The 18,771-nt window shown below is 43.2% G+C and overlaps 1 protein-coding gene across 1 annotated transcript in view; it reads right to left on the bottom strand.

Moving 5' to 3' along the window:
- Nucleotides 1–18,771, bottom strand: part of EXOC4 (exocyst complex component 4) — a 345,430-nt gene that overhangs the window by 226,197 nt on the left and 100,462 nt on the right. Inside the window, exons 8-9 of the mRNA XM_083572619.1 lie at nucleotides 12,903–13,048; nucleotides 9,370–9,458 (exon numbers count right to left, since the gene is read on the bottom strand). Coding sequence (XP_083428745.1) covers nucleotides 9,370–9,458; nucleotides 12,903–13,048 — 235 coding nt within the window. The remainder of the gene's footprint in view (nucleotides 1–9,369; nucleotides 9,459–12,902; nucleotides 13,049–18,771) is intronic.

The following is an 18,771-nucleotide window of genomic DNA, read 5'->3' as shown; positions in this document are numbered from 1 at the left end:
CTAACCATGTCTACTCAGGAGTAAGCCCTAGTGAATCCACTGAGGCTTACTTCCAGGTAAGTGAGCTTCGAATTGCAGCCTTAGTCAGGATAACGGAAAATCAATTCACACAAACGCCAAAGGACAGGAACATGGATAAACTCCAGAGGTGGTGCATGGCAAGTCCTTGAGGTTAATTAAGAAAAATTAAATCCCACGAGGCCAGAAGGCCAAGGACGTGTTTCAAATCACAACATGAGGCATGACAGAGATAAGAACAGAATGGTGCAGTGAGGGGAATATCTTCATTTTTCTACACTTGAGTGAAATGGAAGGTCTAAAATTCAACTCCGGGGGAGTTGCTGCACACACCTCAAAATGCTTTGAGAGCATTAAAAAGGCAAAAACAACAAATGAATGGTGAATATTTCAAATCAGTTTCAACAGGAGCACGATAGCAATATAAAAGTTTGACAGGAGCACTTTAATAAGGGCATTTGAGGCCATTCCCTAACCAGAAAGCCCACCCTCAATACCCCAAAATAGTACACTTCCAAATCCAGAGATTCATAACTGAGCCTCCCAATTTAAACATAGGTAGGATGGGAAGGAGACATAAACTTCCGAGTCTCACAACAGCACCTCCATATTCGACAATCGTTAGCACTGAACTTTTTTTAACCTGCTGTCTTTAACTCTGGGGGAATGGAAATTGTTTGGATTATCCCCCTAGGCTTGCAACTGTATCCCAGAACTTCTCAGAGGTCCCACTTCTGTCTCCTCCTCCAAATCTCTTTCCTATGAAGTTTGACCACGAAGTCATAATTCCCAATGATATCTGTATGCAGAATTGCTTTGGCTGACATTCATCAACATGTTAGCCCACATACCCCCACCTTTCTTCACCTCACCACCCTTATCACTGTCTAAACGTAAATTTTAAGTTTCTTGGAGAAGGGGTCTAGACCTGCGCCTTTTTCCTCTATGTTGTTCCATAAAGTACCATGCAGAATGCTGGCCCTATGAAAATCCTACAAACACACATCTGGCATGTAGGTGTGCAGTTATCAATACTAGGATAACTTGAAGGAGAAACTTGAAGGAATAAAATCCTGCATGCCTCAGAGGTCTCTCCTGTCTATAAGTCACCCCCTCTCCCCATAAAATCTGCTTAGGGCTGTTGTTTAGTCATTTAGTCGTGTCCAACTCTTCATGACCCCATGGACCAGAGCACACCAGGCACTCCCGTCTTCCACTGCCTCCCGCAGTTTGGTCAAACTCATGTTGGTAGCTTTGAGAACACTGTCCAACCATCTTGTCCTCTGGGATCCCCTTCTCCTTGTGCCCTCAATCTTTCCCAACATCAGGGTCTTTTACAGGGAGTCTTCTCTTCTCATGAGGTGGCCAAAGTATTGGAGCCTCAGCTTCAGGATCTGTCCTTCCAGTGAGCACTCAGGGCTGATTTCCTTCAGAATGGATCAGTTTGATCTTCTTGCAGTCCATGGGACTCTCAAGAGTCTCCTCCAGCTAGAAGCTTCTAATAATTATTTTCAATGATATTTGACCTTCAAGTATTTAAATGCTGTCCTTCATTCAACAGCTAAGCTCTCTGCTGTTGACGCCCCATACCATCTAAGGGGCTGACCCACAGTTCATGGCAAATACTAGATTTGAACTCGGGATTTCCTGGTTCACCGTTCAGCCTCTTAGCTACTTCACTCACAACCATTTTTAAAAACCAAAGTAATTTAACTTCCCGCTTGCGATATCACATTTCTGACCCCATCAAGTTTTATAATGCATATGTATGGCGAAATTCCAACTTGGTCTTTCTATAGTCTTGTCTTATACCATGAACAACAAGGTATTCCTCCCTGTTGTGGTATCACATTTCTGGCAACATGAGGTGGTCTCTATTGGCAGCACTTTCTGGCAGCCCACACTGGGTATCTGTTCCAGATGGTATTGTGCTCCCAAATTCTGAAGTTGAGACACTAACAGTACTGCAGAAAAGCTCCCAAGGTCAAGCTTTCGACTGCTTGCACCTTTCGACAGCAATTAAGCCAGCTCTGTGTGTTACACAGCAGAGATTAAGTTGTCCTGCTCCTTATCACAGACACTTAGGCCTTGGAAAGAGTAGGGGTTTGTTTATTTTTAATAAGCAACAGCTCCAGATAGGAACTACAGATCAGAAAATGGCTGAAGTCATAAATGCTTACACACGGAGAGAAAGCTTTGTGTCAATAGAAAGGCTCTTTCTTCCCAAAAGGCTATCAATATTTTGAGTGTTCAGAAAGAGGAATCTCAATAAAGGTGTCTGTCTGCCGGAAAATGCAGAGCAGCAGCTGTTGTCTAATAAGGCAATGCTGTTGTAATTCAAACGCGAAAAATGCAGAAGATGCTTTGCTTATCAAGAAAGGGTGAGTCCTCTGTAGCCATTTTGAAAGCAGGTGCCCTCCCAACATAATCTATACAAGAAAAAGAAGAAGGTATCATGAATATTCATTCTACACAGTGGACATCTTTGGATGGATTTATTCCACACAGTAGCTATCTTTGGATATTTTGGGGGAGGGTATGCAAAACAGGAAACCTAGATGAATTCTAGCAGGAGATATCCCAGCTAATTTGGGGAGCTGCAGATTCTAAAATGGGAACCATGAGGAGGCAAAGCTTGCAACTGTTCAACCTGCAGCCCCAGCAAGAAAGAGAATACAGGAAGGCAGGAAAGAGGATCATTCCCAGGACTCTGGCTACAGCTGACTAACTCAAGGAAAGGAACTGGGCTTCTCTTCAGCTTCCCAGAAATCACAGGCCAAAATAATTTCATACAAAACAAACAACTCTAGAAGGACCAAGGCACCCTCCAAACTCTGAGAAAAATGAATATGCTCATTAACCAACATTATGTTCTCAGTAAAGGAGAACATCCTCAGATGGGACGTGTGGTAGCAGTGCCAGCTCTTCGGACTCTTGGACTCAGGCTCATTGTCCATCCTTCCCATTCAGACAGAAATGTTTTTACCCTTATCCCCTAGTGATCAGTCTCCCCAAACCAGTTCCCTTGCCCAGTTCCAGTCACTTTTCTCCTAGCAATCAGCTTGAAAGTCACTCTGCAAGCTCTTTGATATTAAGCATCAGCAGTCTAGTTCCATTAGTATTAAAAAGGTATCATAGGTATCACTGTGGGGTTGAGAATGGTCCCCCATCAAAAAAATCTCACATTGAGATGCCTACTTGGTACATATAGCAGGCCCATATCTGGATTGCATCACTGATGCCACACTGAGGGCTGCGGCTGCTTTCACAGGGGCTGCCCACCAGGTTGTTAACTTCAGCCATTTTCCTCCTCCGAGGCACAGCTCCAAAAATTTCTACAGGAGGCTACATTCAGCACTATTGGAGGAGGAGAGGGTGGTGTCTAGAAGTCATGTGCTCCTGGACTCAGCTGCCTCTCTGGCCTCAGACTAGAGCCCAGTCACAACCACCCTGAGGAAAGTCCCCCATGCTAGGACTCAGTATGGCTGCTGCATTTGTGTCCTCTGGCCAAGAGACAGGAAGTGCTGCTGCCTAGAGCTTGCTGCTTCCCATATCTTAGTTCAATGAGAGTTGAAAGGCAAGCAGCCACCTCTTGCCAAGGATGAGTTCATGATAATGTTGGGCTTCCTCGGCTAGAGGTGTTTGTTAGCCTTGTAGCCATCTAGGATATGGGATGCAACAAATTATTTGGGATGGGGTAGGGGGGTATAGGAAAGAGAACTCTAGGCTGGATATAAACGGAAAGCCCAGGCCTGTCAGCAAAAACAAGATAGAAGCTGTGTTAGGCTCTTCCCACCAGAGGGAGTTTGCACTTCCTGTCTAAAAAACCCCCATCTGGAAGAAGGAAGGAGGAGCTCTTCTATCACCAAGACAGAATTCTTACAGACTTAAAAGCAATCTCTGCAGCACATGGATAAACAATTTAATTCCTTACATATAGATTCTGTTTCTCTTTTCTTCCTTCCCGCCCCCTTTTCCTTTGCTGTCAAGTTATCTGACCTCTGTTTGATAATCTCATTTCCTGAAAATCAAAATACCGGAAATTTAAGCTTCCTAGAGTGTTAATTGTGACCCTGCTCCATTGCTAATCAAAAAATTGGATGTTTTGCATGAAAATGCTGCTCTAATTAATTCTCAGTCATAAAGCGCCCTGGTTTTAATAACCCCTTCTTGATTGGATAGCCTTTGAAGAGACGGTTGCTGCTAATCTGCTACACTAGAAAAACCGCACGCAGAGGAAATAATAAGTGGGCTTCTAAGGTCTGAATGAGATTATTGCATTAACACAGCCAAAGCGAAGAAGAGCAATCCCTCTGCCCCAACCTCAAATAAAGCTCCGATTTTGACGGGGTGGGGAGCAAGCAAGACACCCGAGAGAACAGAAAGTCCCCTAGCTGCATTCCTCAAGGCAGAAAGAGCTCTTCATTTCAAATCATTCTGCCATTTTGAGGTTCCTTTTTAAAACTTAGGGCATCCACCTGCCACAATGCCTTTTTAAAAATGAGACAAGAACACATCAGTCCTTCCTTCCCCCTCCCTATCTCCTCTGAATGACAGCGTATTATCATATGCAACTCTAAGAGTGCTGAACTGAATTTTCATTACTCCAAACGTCAAAAGCAGTTTGTGTCACCAGAGAACACAGATGGTTGTCCCAGGCTGCCTTTTTTTGTTGCTGCTGTTCTTGGTTAACACAAATTGCATGAGCCACAATAGATTGTGCCTTGCAGAAGAGGTGGGTTCTTCCTGAGAATGCCATTCCCTATATACAAGGCATGAACTACATGCTCAGCAAAATCAGTGTCTGCTCTGAACTTTAAGATATCAGACTGCAGGCACAGGGAACTAAATTTCTGAAGGCACTTCAAAAATTCCCTGAACGTAGAAAAAACTAGCACAAGAAGGTGGCAGAGAAACAGGCAGACTGTTTTGCAACCAGGTAGACTCAGCTGTTCTGTTCTTGGTTCATGAAGTAAGTTGTCAAGAGAACCTTGCAATTATCTTCCAGAACTTGGGAAGACTAAATATTGGTGGAAACCTGCCGGTTGCTTTCCCTGCCTCTTTGTGCCCCCCTGAGGTTCTTCAAATTCTCTCACCGCATGAACTTTCTTCATGGACTTAGTTGGCAAACTGATCTGAGAGCACTGCGTCAGCGTGGGAAATGATTTGGGTTCCCTATGGTGACTTAGAACAGAAATATCACCTGCTGTATCTAACGAAAATCTCAGATTCACACTGGCTTTGACGAAAACATGCAACTTGCTTGCAAGACACATCCTAGCAACCAGATCTCTCCTTCAGCAGGTTGATTTCACTTGAAACCCAACATAGAGGAAGGATGCCCTAAAAATATATATTTTTATCCAGCGAAGGTAAAGTTATAAACACAGCCTCCATTAATAGTTAAGATCTTTATTATCTAAACCAGAGCTTTCCAAACTTTTCATGCTGGTGACCCCCTTTAAAACATGCATCATTTCGCAACACAGTAATTCAGTTTTACTAGCAAACCAGAGGTTAAATTAACCCCTTTCCAGCCCCGGAAAGAGCACGGGGAGCGTTCATGAGAAACACCTACATACTGTAGTCGACACACTAATGTGTCGCGACACACCATTTGGAAAGCTCTGATCTAAATCTTGGCTAACCAAATATTGCAATGATACACCCTGAAGCAAAAGAAAAAATCCTAATATTCTGGGTTCTGAACTGGCAGTGAGTGACCAAGAAAAGGATCTTGGGATTGCGGTGATTAACTTGATGAAAATGGCAACTCAGTGTGCAGCAGCTGTGAAGAAGGCAAATTCCATGTTAGGGATCATTAGGAAAGGGATTGAAAATAAAATTTCCAACCTCAAAAAGGACATTGTCATGCTGGAAAAGGTTTGGGAGGCAGTAGCCAAAATGATCAAGGGGCTGGAGCAACTTTCCTATGAGGAAAGGCTGCAAGATCTGTGAATTTCTCATTTAGAAAAAGGGTAGGGGGGATATCATACAGGTGTGTAAAACTAGGAATGGTGTTGAGAAAGTGGATAGGGGAATTTTTTTATCTTGCTTTCATAGTATCAGAGCTTGTGGCCATCCACGTTGGAAGATTCCAGAGACACAAAAGAAAGCACTTCTTCACACAGAACATTGTTAAACTATGGCATTCACTCCCACAAGATTATGGTGGTAGCTGCCAAACTGAATGGCTTTGAAAGGGGATGAGACAAATTCATGGAGGGCAAGGCCTTCAATGGCTGCTAGTCATAGTGGCTATATATAACCCGCAGGATCAGAGACAATATGCCTCTGAAAAGCAGTGTCTGGGGATCACGATCAGAGACTGCTGGTGCCAGAGCCAGCACAAGTTTTGCTGCCTGAAGTGAAGAACAAGACCCTCCTTCATTGCATATGCAGAACACAAACAAAGTGGCAGCTGAGTCTTCCTCACTAGTGATGGGACAATAGCTTCCACTATTCCTGAGAGCAGAAGGCTAGCTTAGCTGGCGTAGAGCAGGCAGTGCGGCACACACAGCTCTGTCTTCCCAACAGCTTGCTACACTCCCTGCATCTAGTGATGAAGGCAGCAGCCTGACTAATAGCAGGGCTGGCCCTAGCTACTACGCTTGTATCCTTGTGAGCTTCTCACTGGAGTATTCTCTTCTCCACTGTGAGAATGAATGCTGGAATAGCCCTTTGGTCAGACACAGAAAGTCTCTTCCCATTTTCTTACCCATGACTCTTGACTAAGCTGCTGTTGAATGTAACTCACTGGCATGGATATATAAGCAAGCATTATACCAGCTCCACTTCTTGAATGCTCCAGATAATCTGAATTAAAGTTTGCATTTGGGGCTGTTTTTCCCTTGCACAATTCTAAGTTACCTTCCATTCACTTCCAAATATTGCAAGTCATCTGCATTAAATGCTGTAACATTTCTTGTGAGGCAAGCTCCAAATACTTTTCTTGATGTGCAGACATACCAGACCAAGATCGAGGGGAGGGGTGAGAAGAGGCAGGTTAGGGGGCCACAAACAGCTTCTTTCACAAAGCTCACTGGGTAGAATGGTCATTACGTTTCAGCCTAGATTACCTCACAGGGTTACAGTGAGGATAACATGTGAATGATTATATAGCACCATGAGCATTTGTTAGTACACTGGGATATAGAATGAATGCTCATACATATGAACGGCATACCTCTGCTCATCACAGAGAGGCTGATAGCTTCCTCCCTAGGAAGAAGAACACAGGAAAACTCTGAATATTCTTAGATCAACTTACAGGTCATTCTCCTCCATTGCAAAGTGGAAGTGTAGAAGAAATGTGCTTCTGAATGAAAGGGCCATAACCCAATATAGAGCTACATGTGCAAAAGCCTACTGACTCATCAGATTAATTAGGCCTTTATTTGGTGCTGGATTGTAACACTCAAAACAACTAGCTCCTGAATCAATCCTAGAGAGAATTTGGCTTTGCTCCTGTGAAAGCAGCTAAAAATTGAATATATTTGTTCCCTCCACACCTCCCCCCCCCATGACACCATAGCAGGGTTTGTTGCAGATCTGTTGAATTGCGGTGTCAGATTTACTGCTTTGCAGCTAATGGGTAACTTTAAAAAGGGAATGGCACTTCCCTCCCGGCTAACTGTGTCAGTGTGCTGGTGTGAATGCTGCACCCCCAGCCAGTTTCAAAATGCAGGAAACCTGGCAGGCAAGAGAGCAGGAGAGGCTGTTCCTCTAAAAGCTCTGAGCATCCACCTCCAAGTCACGTTGGCTCCGCATTTTATGGCAGAGTCAGAATCAGCAGGGGGCATTGGTAGCGACAGTAATTAAATCCTATAGTGTCTGCTATGCAAAGGGCACTTCATTAATTACAAGGAAGGTGACGGCTGTGCTGTGCAGCTCTTTGACAACCATGCCGCTTGGTGGAATTAACTATACTATTAGTGTAATGTATAAGAAAGCTATTAGGGATGTAATAGTAAATTCATCTGAATACAAAAATTTTAAACACAAATAACGCAAACAGGCTCTCTCTTTTATCAAGGAAATGCCAAGATCTCACCTCTCACTGTTAGATTGGCATTTTATAGCATCTCACCCTTTGCATACACACTAAAGCACACACCACAACCACGGTGTATAACTGGGTAATTGCATTAGCTCACCTTCATCCCTTGTTAGCCTTTGCCTCTCCCCTTCCAACCCAGCATCTGGTTTTGAAATGCAGAGAACTTTGAATGGAAAGATCCCTGGGTCAGGAGCCTACTTTCCTTCCTTCTTCCAACAATGCTGTAAAGGGCCAGGAACATGGATGGTTCTATCATAAGCAGCAAGCAGGCCCTCACAACTAAGTGTTGCAGTGGATCTCTAGTCTCTCTCTCTCTCTCTCTCTCTCTCTCTCTCTCTCTCTGTGTGTGTGTGTGTGTGTGTGTGTGTGTGTGTGTGTTACCACAGCCTAGCATTAATACAATACATTAATACATTAAATACAAATGTTAGGAACAATAAAATCAGATAATCAGAGAATTGTAGAATTAAAAGGGACCACAAGGGTCATCTAGTCTAACCCCCTGCAATGCAGGAATCTTCTGTCCAACGTTGGGTTTGAACCCACAACCGAGATTAAGAATCTCATGCTCTACTGACTGAGATGCAGTGATAGTTAGAACATTTGTTCCAACTTGGGTCTATCTTTATGTGCTTTTTAGTTTAGGTTTTTTTATGAACAGTTAAAAGTGCAACTAGTCTGCTTGCAAGTCAATACAACATGTGACTTCTGCATGCAACTGAGTGTTTGGAGGAGATCTGAGAATAGCAATTTAAGTAGACTGACATTTTCTGCAACCTGCAATAGTTCGGATGTTTTCATTTTCTCCTCATCTCTTTCCCTGGTCTGAGGAAAGTCGCTGTTTGCTGTTTGGTCCATATTTCCTTTAAAGCAGGAAAAGAGAGAGGGAAAGAGGGAGGGAGGAGCATGCATGCCCAGGTCTACTGCATTACTATTTCCCAAAGTGTCAGACCCATCTGCTATACCGGCCTCCCAAATATAAAATATAATACAACTGGAAAGAAATTTCAGCGAAATCTATCATCCTGAAAGCATTACAAAACATACTTTGTGAGTGGGTGGGTATCAAAACCTGGCTGTACTGTGAAACTCAAATATCATGACAAAACTCAAAACTGATATGGCTACCATGGAGTTTTATCTTGCAGTCCGGTATTTTGAATTCTGACTTAAAATGTGAAAACAACTAGTTTGAAGTTTTGATCTGTTTCCTATTTCAAAAAAGACAGCGGCTATCAAGGTAAGTGAAAAAGTGTTACTCAAGTGTTCATTTGAAACCAGATTTGGCCTACCTTGAAGTTCACCACTCCTGCTGTACAACTCCCTCCTCTGCTCCCGCAAATAGGCACTCATACTAATGGCATGGGAAGATGATTCAAACCTGCAATGAGACAAACACAGCACGTCAGCAGGCATTATGAATCGATGTGAAAGTCAAGGCCAGTTCCAATAAGCATGGTCATATACTGAGAGTATAATCCCGAGAGTGAGAAAGTGGTCATCTTCAAAAGCTAAACAAGTTGCTAATTCTGTTGATCTCTGACTGAGTCCCCGTATCCCTCCCCATTATTAATCATCTCATACATTTCATTCTGCTGCTAAGATCCTAACTAGAAGGCACCAAATCTTAGTTTGTGGCATGTACCTCACACTCTTCTGAGTATTATTCTTCGGAGTATTATGGGCCCCTGGTGTCATGAGCACTAACGAGGGACATGGGTCATTTACTCAGAGCAACACTTTTGTACTGATCATTTCCAGCCCCACCCTATGCAAAATGGGCACTTCCTCCTTCCTCCCCACTTACCATGTCAGGTAAAGTCAGACTACAAAACACAACTCTTTGAATATTCCTGGACATGGGAAACTGGCGAGAATAGTTCCTTTAAGACATGGGTAGGCAAACTAAGACCCGGGGGCTGGATCCGGCCCAAACGCCTTCTAAATCCGGCCAGCGGACGGTCTGGGAATCAGCGTGTTTTTACATGAGTAGAATGTGTCCTTTTATTTAAAATGTATCTCTGGGTTATTTGTGGGGCCTGCCTGGTGTTTTTACATGAGTCGAATGTGTGCTTTTATTTAAAATGCATCTCTGGGTTATTTGTGGGGCATAGGAATTCGTTCATTTTTTATTTTTTATTTTCAAAATATAGTCTGGCCCCCTACAAGGTCTGAGGGACAGTGGACTGGCCCCCTGCTGAAAAAGTTTGCTGGCCCCTGCTTTAAGAGTTTTACCCCAGACACACGACTCTCTAAAGCCCTCTGCTTATAAGGTAGGAAGAACAGTCTCTTCCACAACCATTACAGAAGGAAAGAAAACATCCTGGGAAAAGGTCACTTTAGGTGGCCATGCAAGTCTGCCTAGCAGCAGGCCTCCCTATTCTGTCAAAGGAACATAGAAAGCTGCCTTACACCAAGACAGACCATTGGCCCAACTGGTTCAATATTGTCTGCTCTGACTGGAAGCAGCTCTCAAGGGCTTCAAGCAGGGGACCCAGCCTTACCTAGAGAGGATGGGGTAAACAACCAGATGCTCTACCACTGAGCTAGGGCCCTCTCCATAACTTAGCCTGATTACTCAAGGAGGGCTCTTGAAAATGCAGAGATCCTTCTGGCAGGTGGATGACCCTCTAAATGGGAAAGAGGGTTGGGAGACAGCTGCTCTGTGTGCCGAGACAAACACCAAAGGAAGAAGAAAACAGCACGACCGAGGCATTATCAAACAACTACACCTCTCAACAGGATGAAAAATGCTATTTTAATGGCAAGATCTCTGCAGATGCAGTGACAGCTGACAGATAAAGCAACCAGAGATCCCAGCAAGCATGGCTGTCATTGTGGTTAAAGCAATGACAAGAGAATGAGCAGCAGGGGACATGCGCTTCTTATTAAGCAATTATGCCTTACTTCATTTTCGTCAGACAGAAATGAGTGCGTGGGGCTGGAGCAATGAAGCTGACGAGCTAACATGCCAAGCAACAGGAGATGGGAGCAGTTCAGGATCAGCAGGGAAACTGCAATAAATCCAAACCTTCCAGGTTTGAGGGAATCTCAACAAGGTTCTAGTCCTTTGATGCTGAGTGTGGACTTCCGGTCGGCGGATGCTGAGTGTGAAGTTGCAGGCTGCCTGCAATTCCTACACAACAGGGGAGAAGGCGCCGTGGTCTAAACCACTGAGCTTCTTGGGCTTGTCAACTGGAAGGCCAGCAGTTTGAATCTGCACAACAGGGTGAGCTCCCATTGCTCTGTCCCAGCTTCTGCCAACCTACAGTTTGAAAGCATGCCAGTGCAAGTAGATAAATAGGTACTGCCATGGCAGGAAGGTAAACAGTGTTTCTGTGCGCTCTGGTTTCCGTCATGGTGTTGTGTTGCACCAGAAGCGGTTTAGTCATGCTGGCCACATGGTTCGAAAAGCTGTCTGTGGACAAACACCAGCTCCCTGAAGCAAGATGAGCGCCACAACCCCATAATCGCCTTTAACTGGACTTAGCTGTCCAGGGGTCCTTTACCTTTTTTTACCTTACGCAACAGTGTGACTATATAGCACATTTTAAAACAATTACAATAATTACACGTAATGAAATTATAGGCATGGATAGGCTTGCTGGGAGGAAAAGTGAACAGGCACCAAAAACATTACAGCAGAGGCATTTGCCTTATATTAAAGGGCAGGGAGTTCCAAAGAGAAGGTGCTGCCACACTGAAGGTTTGATTCCTTGCAAGTGCAGAATGAACGTTATGTGATACTTGTAAAAGTGCCGATTCTGAGATTGAAGCAGTCGAATGGGCACATATGCACATATAAGGGAAACAGAGACCAAGAGAGATAACTAATCCATGCTGCCATAGTCCCAGTGATTAATTTAAACGGTGCATTTCCAGTTTACCACTAATTAATCAAAGGGGCTTATTCTGGGCTATTGGTCTCCAAAAGAAAACTCAAGAAAATGGTAAAAGAAAAGTAAAAAATGCAGGGCAGTGGCACTGCTGTATGAAGGCTGGAAGCCAGAAGTACAAAAGATGAACCCGAGAATCACTCATGTTTAAAATGTTGACTAAAAAAAATCACAGCAGTGATTAACAGCATCCAGTTGAAGCAGCATCAAGCGAAAGAGGCACACAATGGACCAAGGACAGAATTCTTGAGTTAATCAGAACAGAATGGAACAGAAGAAGCACAACTGCCAACACAGGTCAAGCTTTGCCCTTGTCATTCTATAACTTTCTGTAACACATGTTCCCACGCATGTCTGTGCAAGAGTGTAAGTCAGTCGGATGTGGAGAATTCTGAAACAAATAAAAGTGGCTGAACTTCAGCTGTGGAGCCAAAACAGCCCCAATGATTTATTCAGACAGTTGCAAGAACCAGCAACCTTTTCCTCCTCTGCAACATTATTTCTATGTTTATGTTCTCTATACCCTCAGAGGAACAATAAGCTTGCCCAGCCTCTCTGCCTTCCCCAATTCATGAAGATGGATAAAGCAGTCTTATCCTGTGTCTCAGGGGAAAAGAGAAGAGCATCAGACTCCCCTTCCACTACCATTTATCACCATTTCTCCACCAGGATTCCAACTCTCACGCCTCCTTTAGAAAACTCAGGTCAGGGAGACCCACATTTAATGTGAAAATGGGGGAGTCCATTTGCATCATACGTCTGACTTCCACGTGACCTAAGCGTTTGCAGCCTCCTCCCTAAATTAAGCATCTACCTCTCCTCTTAAAAATAAAGCTGGGTAACTATCAAGCACAGAGCAGTATTGAAGATACTGGACTAGACAATCTCTATGCAAAGCAGTTTGGAAAGAGAAGCAGTGCTGCACTTACTTGAAGAGGGAGGTTTTAGGCCTCTGGGGTTTCTTTTTTGCAAAGAATGCTGCAAATTCCCGTCCCGAGCTGGCATAACTAAGCTGAGCTGATGGCTCCGAAGATGCCCGCGTATTTTTCATATCCAAGTACTCCGTGAGCAGCATCTGGAGAGAAAGGGAGGGAGGAACAGCATTTTAAGAAGCACGTTTTTAGAAGGCTTTGTAAACAAAGTCTCAAATTAATGCTGGAAAACTAACCCATACAATCCATGAATACAGTTTGCACAAAAGTTTACCATCAGATTAAAACTCTCAATAGAAGAAAGCTTTTGGTTCTATGCATCAACCTGGCAGATTTCTGAACAACTAACACACCAGCCATTTGGTGTGGAATGGCTGTGGAACTCCCTTCCATTGGATGTCAAGGAATTAAACAACTACCTGTCTTTTAGAAGGCATCTGAAGGCAGCCCTGTTCAGGGAGGTTTTTAATGTTTGATGTTGTACTGTGTTTTAATTTGTTGGAAGCTGCCCAGAGTGGCTAGGGCCACCCACTCAGAGGAGCAGCACAACAACAACGACTCTAATAGGGTAGTGGTGCCTCAGTTCTGAAATACCCTCCTTTTGAAGGCTAGGATAGCCAAGTTATGGTTGGGAGTTCACTTTTAAATTGAAATATGTTTTTGTTTTTCCTAGATTTTGATGGCTATGGTTAGGCTGTTTTTGAATCTTTATTTTATAGTACTGATTTGGGGTTTTTTTTATTATAGATATTATTGATACTGGTGCTGATATTTAACCGTTGTTATAATTGTGTTTTGTGATTTATTTTTGTAAACTGCTTTGAGGTCACTTTCAACAAAAAGCAGTATATGCACACATTAAATAATAACAGTAACATTTAGGTGTCAACACAGCCAATGTCATGTGGAATGAAATCATCTTGTAGAAGACACTCCTTTAGATTGCTCTAAAAAGGGCAGTAAAATTTAAATTTGCAGCAAAAGTTTCACCAAAATTCCTGAGCATACAGAGATTTACTGATGCCCTCTCAGCAAATGTTTGCTTCACAGACAAAAATTTAGTCTGCCACACTGGATCAAATTTTGTAGCATTCGAAAAGAACCCACTGTCTTCAGATGAGCATATTCAATACAGATCTAGACTAATTTAACAACCACTCCTTCTTTGCAGGAAGCCATGGGAAATGTTTTTCTGTAAGGAGGATATCCCCTGTGATTTTCCAGCAAAACCACAACAAGGTACAGTTCACTGGCTTAGAGTGAAAAATGAAGTTTTTTTTTAAAAAAAGCAGAAAAATAAATTATTTTGATCAGCACATATTAGAGCACTGACAACACCTGGGGCCCATAACAGCATAGCAGGATTATTGGTAACCATAATTCACCCTGTTAGGAAGCTGCCTAATGTAATAAGAGAGCACACTGTAGGTAACAAGTGGAATGTATCAGTGAAGGAAGGATCTTATTTAAACAAATTACCATGAAATAACAACCAGGCCAACAGTACTAAGCTGCTAATTAGACACAACTGAGAATTCTTTTTTTAAAAAAGATACAACAAAATTAAATAAAGATAACCTGATTTCTATCCCTAACTATCTCAATTAGTTCACCAGCAGAGAGACTTCTGATGTGTTCTCATTCCAATGCAAAGAAAACAGCAGTGTGTGTGTGGGCATATTTCACGGCAACTTATCTGCTTGCTTTGTTCGCTTTTAAAGGCAGAGTCACACATTATGTTTTTGGAAGGTATACAAGGCGTACAAGTTAATGTGCACCGAAAACCGTAGAATGTGGATAAAGAACATGAGCTCAGAAATATGCATATCGTGTCAGAGAGCCAGGAATACTACCAGGCTGCAGAAACACCATACAGTACACTTAAAACATATCCCCCTCCGCCCCAAAGAACCCTGGGAAATCACAGAATGATAGAATTGTACAGTTGGAAGGGACCCCAAGGGACATCTAGTCCAACCCCCTGGAATCTCAACTAAAGCAACCATGACAGAAGGCCAGCCAACCTCTGCTTATGTAAACATAGTTCCAGTTACAGATAGGTAGCCGTGTTGGTCTGCCATAGTCAAAACAAAAAAATTTTTTTCCTTCCAGTAGCACCTTAAAGACCAACTAAGTTAGTTCTTGGTATGAGCTTTCGTGTGCATGCACACTTCTTCAGATACACTGAAACAGAAGTTGCCAGATCCTTCTATATAGTGTAAGACCTCCTATAAGACCTATTGCAGTCGTTAAGAGTCGTCAACAGGCTCATCACAGCTATCTGCCAATCACCCATTCCCACCACCCTTCTGAGTAATACCCCTCCCCACCTTCTCATTATATAGAAGGATCTGGCAACTTCTGTTTCAGAGTATCTGAAGAAGTGTGCATGGTAGCTTGGTAAAGAAGAGATTGGGAGTAGGCAAGATATCCGTCTTCAAATATCTGTTCCTCTAAAAGCTCTGCACACGAAAGCTCATACCAAGAACTAACTTAGTTGGTCTTTAAGGTGCTTATGTAAACATAGTTTACACCCTCATGGAGCTACAATTCCCAGCACCCTAAACAAAGTACAGTTTCCAGGATTCTTAGGGGAGGGTGCTTTAAATCTTCGGTATGTTCACTGCAGTTGGTTATTCCTAAGTTACTTTCTCAAGCACACAGATTTCAGAAAGCCAAGTCATCAACAAGCTCATGAGGAAAGGGAGTTGGACACCACCAACCAGGCTCCTTCGCAAACAAGCACGCAGCATTTGAATACAAAATGTTTCCTGGGCATTATGGAAAGAGCAGTCCAGTCTAAACTGTCTCCATATCTGCCAGACTTGCACACCTCTCTGCTTTCAAGGAGTCCTGAGTGGGGTTCAAGAGCCTTAACTTTCATCTTGCAACACATGAAATTGGAGCAGTGGCCGGGTGCTACAGAAAATGTAGGAGGGACAAGGGGCAAAGCTGGCTGAGAATTCTTAGAACTTTAGGCAAAACATTCACATTTGAGGGCCAACAGTGGGGAGAAAAGAATTGCTGGAGGTTTTCTCTAATTAGCATCCTGCAATACCAGGTTCACAGAGCAACAGCAATTACCATTGTTGTTGTTAATTTGGATGATTATCATAATCATCACCATCTAATACTTATCAAGTACCTTTTTTCCCTTCTCTTCCATGTGCCCTGTTAGAGGCTAGTAAAAGTCATACCCCACTATCAACGTCAGTCCCTCCAGCAGGTCTCTTCTAATATTTCCCGAACTACATATTTAGTTATAAACCAAAACACATAAAAAAAAAAAACCAAACTTAAATTTTACAGCTTGAAACTGGTAGGCGAGGAGGGGGCTGGCAAACATGCAGCTACACAACCCAATTTCTTCTGCTCACTGAAGTGATTAGTAATATTTGCCTGAGGATGAAGTAAGGCCACGAGTGTTTGGTCCTACAATGTTTAATTATTCGTTGCAAAGCCATCCATCAAAATCCTTGTTAGACGTTAATCAAATGCATAAAGAGCAAGATTTATGAGTGACTGTACAGTTTGCAGCATCCCATCCATCTATAACAAGGACTTCTGACTTCCTGTTCAACAGAGGTTGAATGTAGCCATCCGTGTATTAGACACTAATCACAAACAAATCTGGACATGACAGCAGAGAGATCCAATGAAGCATCATCATCATTATTATTATTATTATTATTATTATTATTATTATTATTATTACTATTTCCAAAAGCTAAAACTAAAAGCTAAGAACTCTGGGGGAATAGCTGTTAGCCTACTGCAGCAACCCCAATAGTCTGGCAATGTGGTGGAGGGGTGGCACCTGAGAGAGGGGGCAGAACCTGTAGCGGGGTTGCCGTGGCCACTGTGTAAAGCGGCAGTGGGGCAGAGTGTTCTTTTCCTCTACCTTCAGCTGCCACTGCTTTCCGAACAGGCTTGTTGCTCTCTCTGGGAATGCCCGGACATCTCTTTCTAGCCAGGGCTCCATTTCACTGTGTGTGCTGTGAAGTAGCACTCCACACTTTCCAAACGCCCATTACAAACTTACCCTACCCTCTTGTTTGTTTTTTTTAAAAAATCCATATGCACGGCTATTCCTTTCGTATACTTCACTAAGAAGCTGCAACAGGTCTGTGGCAAATTCACAGGTTTGTGTGTTGCCTTATTTGGCAGCAAATGGACAGATATTTGCAGTTTTCTCACAATGCAGGCCTATGCAGAGAGAAAGCTACGCTAAACCCTTCTCCTTGTGATGCTGTTAGTTTGTGTCCAGAGTTTATTTTTGTTAAGTTGGAAGAGGGGGGTGCATTTAGACATGCAGCTCCCTCCGCACCCTGGCAGCACTGGGTAGTTCAGATGGTTAGAGCGTGGTGCTGATAGTGCCAAGGTTGCAGGTTCGATCCCTGTTTGGGACAGCTGCATATTACTGCATTGAAGGGCTGGACCTGATAATCCTCATGGTCCGTTCCAATTCTATGCATCTGTGCTTACAATTTGAGTACAGTGGTACCTCGGATTGAGTACTTAATTCGTTCTGGAGGTCCGTACTTAACCTGAAACTGTTCTTAACCTGAAGAACCACTTTAGCTAATGGGGCCTCCTGCTGCTGCTGCGCCTCTGGAGCACGATTTCTGTTCTCATCCTGAAGCAAAGTTCTTAACCTGAAGCACTATTTCTGGGTTAGCGGAGTCTGTAACCTGAAGCGTATGTAACCTGAAGCGTATGTAACCCGAGGTACCACTGTACTATGGAATTCAAAACTTAATGCAATATAAGGAATAAAAAGCAATAAAAATATGATTAAAAACCATACAGAATCTAGCACAGTGCATTACAGTTGCTACAGTGCACAGAAAGAAAACAGCAACTGGTCTGCCAAGACCCTCAGCAGCTTTCATGGTTCATTGGGGGATGATGGTTGCAAACCACTGGCAATGACCTGAGCTTGTTGGGAAACAATGAAGGATAGCCACGAGGATATGTTAAGAGCTACATAGAAGGACTACTGCCAACCTAGCAGTTCGAAAGCACGCCCTAAAAGTGCAAGTAGGTAAATAGGTACCGCTCCGGCAGGAAGGTAAGCGGCGTTTCCGTGCGCTGCTCTGGTTCGCCAGAAGCGGCTTAGTCATGCTAGCCACATGACCCAGAAACTGTACGCTGGCTCCCTCGGCCAGTAAAGCGAGATGAGCACCACAACCCCAGAGTTGGCCACAACTGGACCTAATGGTCAGGGGTCCCTTTACCTTTTACATAGAAGGAAGAAGCCCCATCACCTCAACTCAAAGAGCTTCATTTGGCCCTATCTCAAATCTGAGGCTCAGAATGTACTCAGAGAAATACTGTTCTTAATTCTAAATAGATGCCTTTTGTACCTCGCTCTGCTTGGCAAGTCTTGGGGTTCATATGAAAAACAAAGTAGATCTGACAAACATGCAGTAGACCCACCTCACACACTTCAAGGGGAGTGACAAATCCTGCAATATTTCCATCTCTAAAATGATAGCAGGGTTGAATTCTTCCTATGCTGTACACAAATTAAGCATCATCAGTAGGGCTGTCAAACAGCTCATTAATTTTAGTTGATTAATAATCTGGCTTTTAACCAAATCAATTAAATTTCAGTAGGTTTGCAGATTGCCAATGCCACAGTAAGGATGCCTTATTGAAAAAATAAAGTGTGAGATAACTAACCACTCATTAAAATAAGTTGCTCACTCCTGGGAGGAAAGACCACCTTGATCATTTTCTTTTCTTTCTTTTTTTTTAATTTCCTGTTTGGTTATCATTATAGAACCAAAATAGCTTCAAAAAAATAAACAATCAATTCTTAGTTCTCCAATGAGCAGCTTCAGAAGGGATGGGGAACCAGTGG

This window comes from Podarcis filfolensis, assembly GCF_964270895.1.
Source record: "Podarcis filfolensis genome assembly, chromosome: 10".
Taxonomy (NCBI): domain Eukaryota; kingdom Metazoa; phylum Chordata; class Lepidosauria; order Squamata; family Lacertidae; genus Podarcis; species Podarcis filfolensis.
The sequence above is the reverse complement of the archived record's forward strand: the minus strand, read 5'-3'. Positions and strand labels throughout refer to the sequence as shown.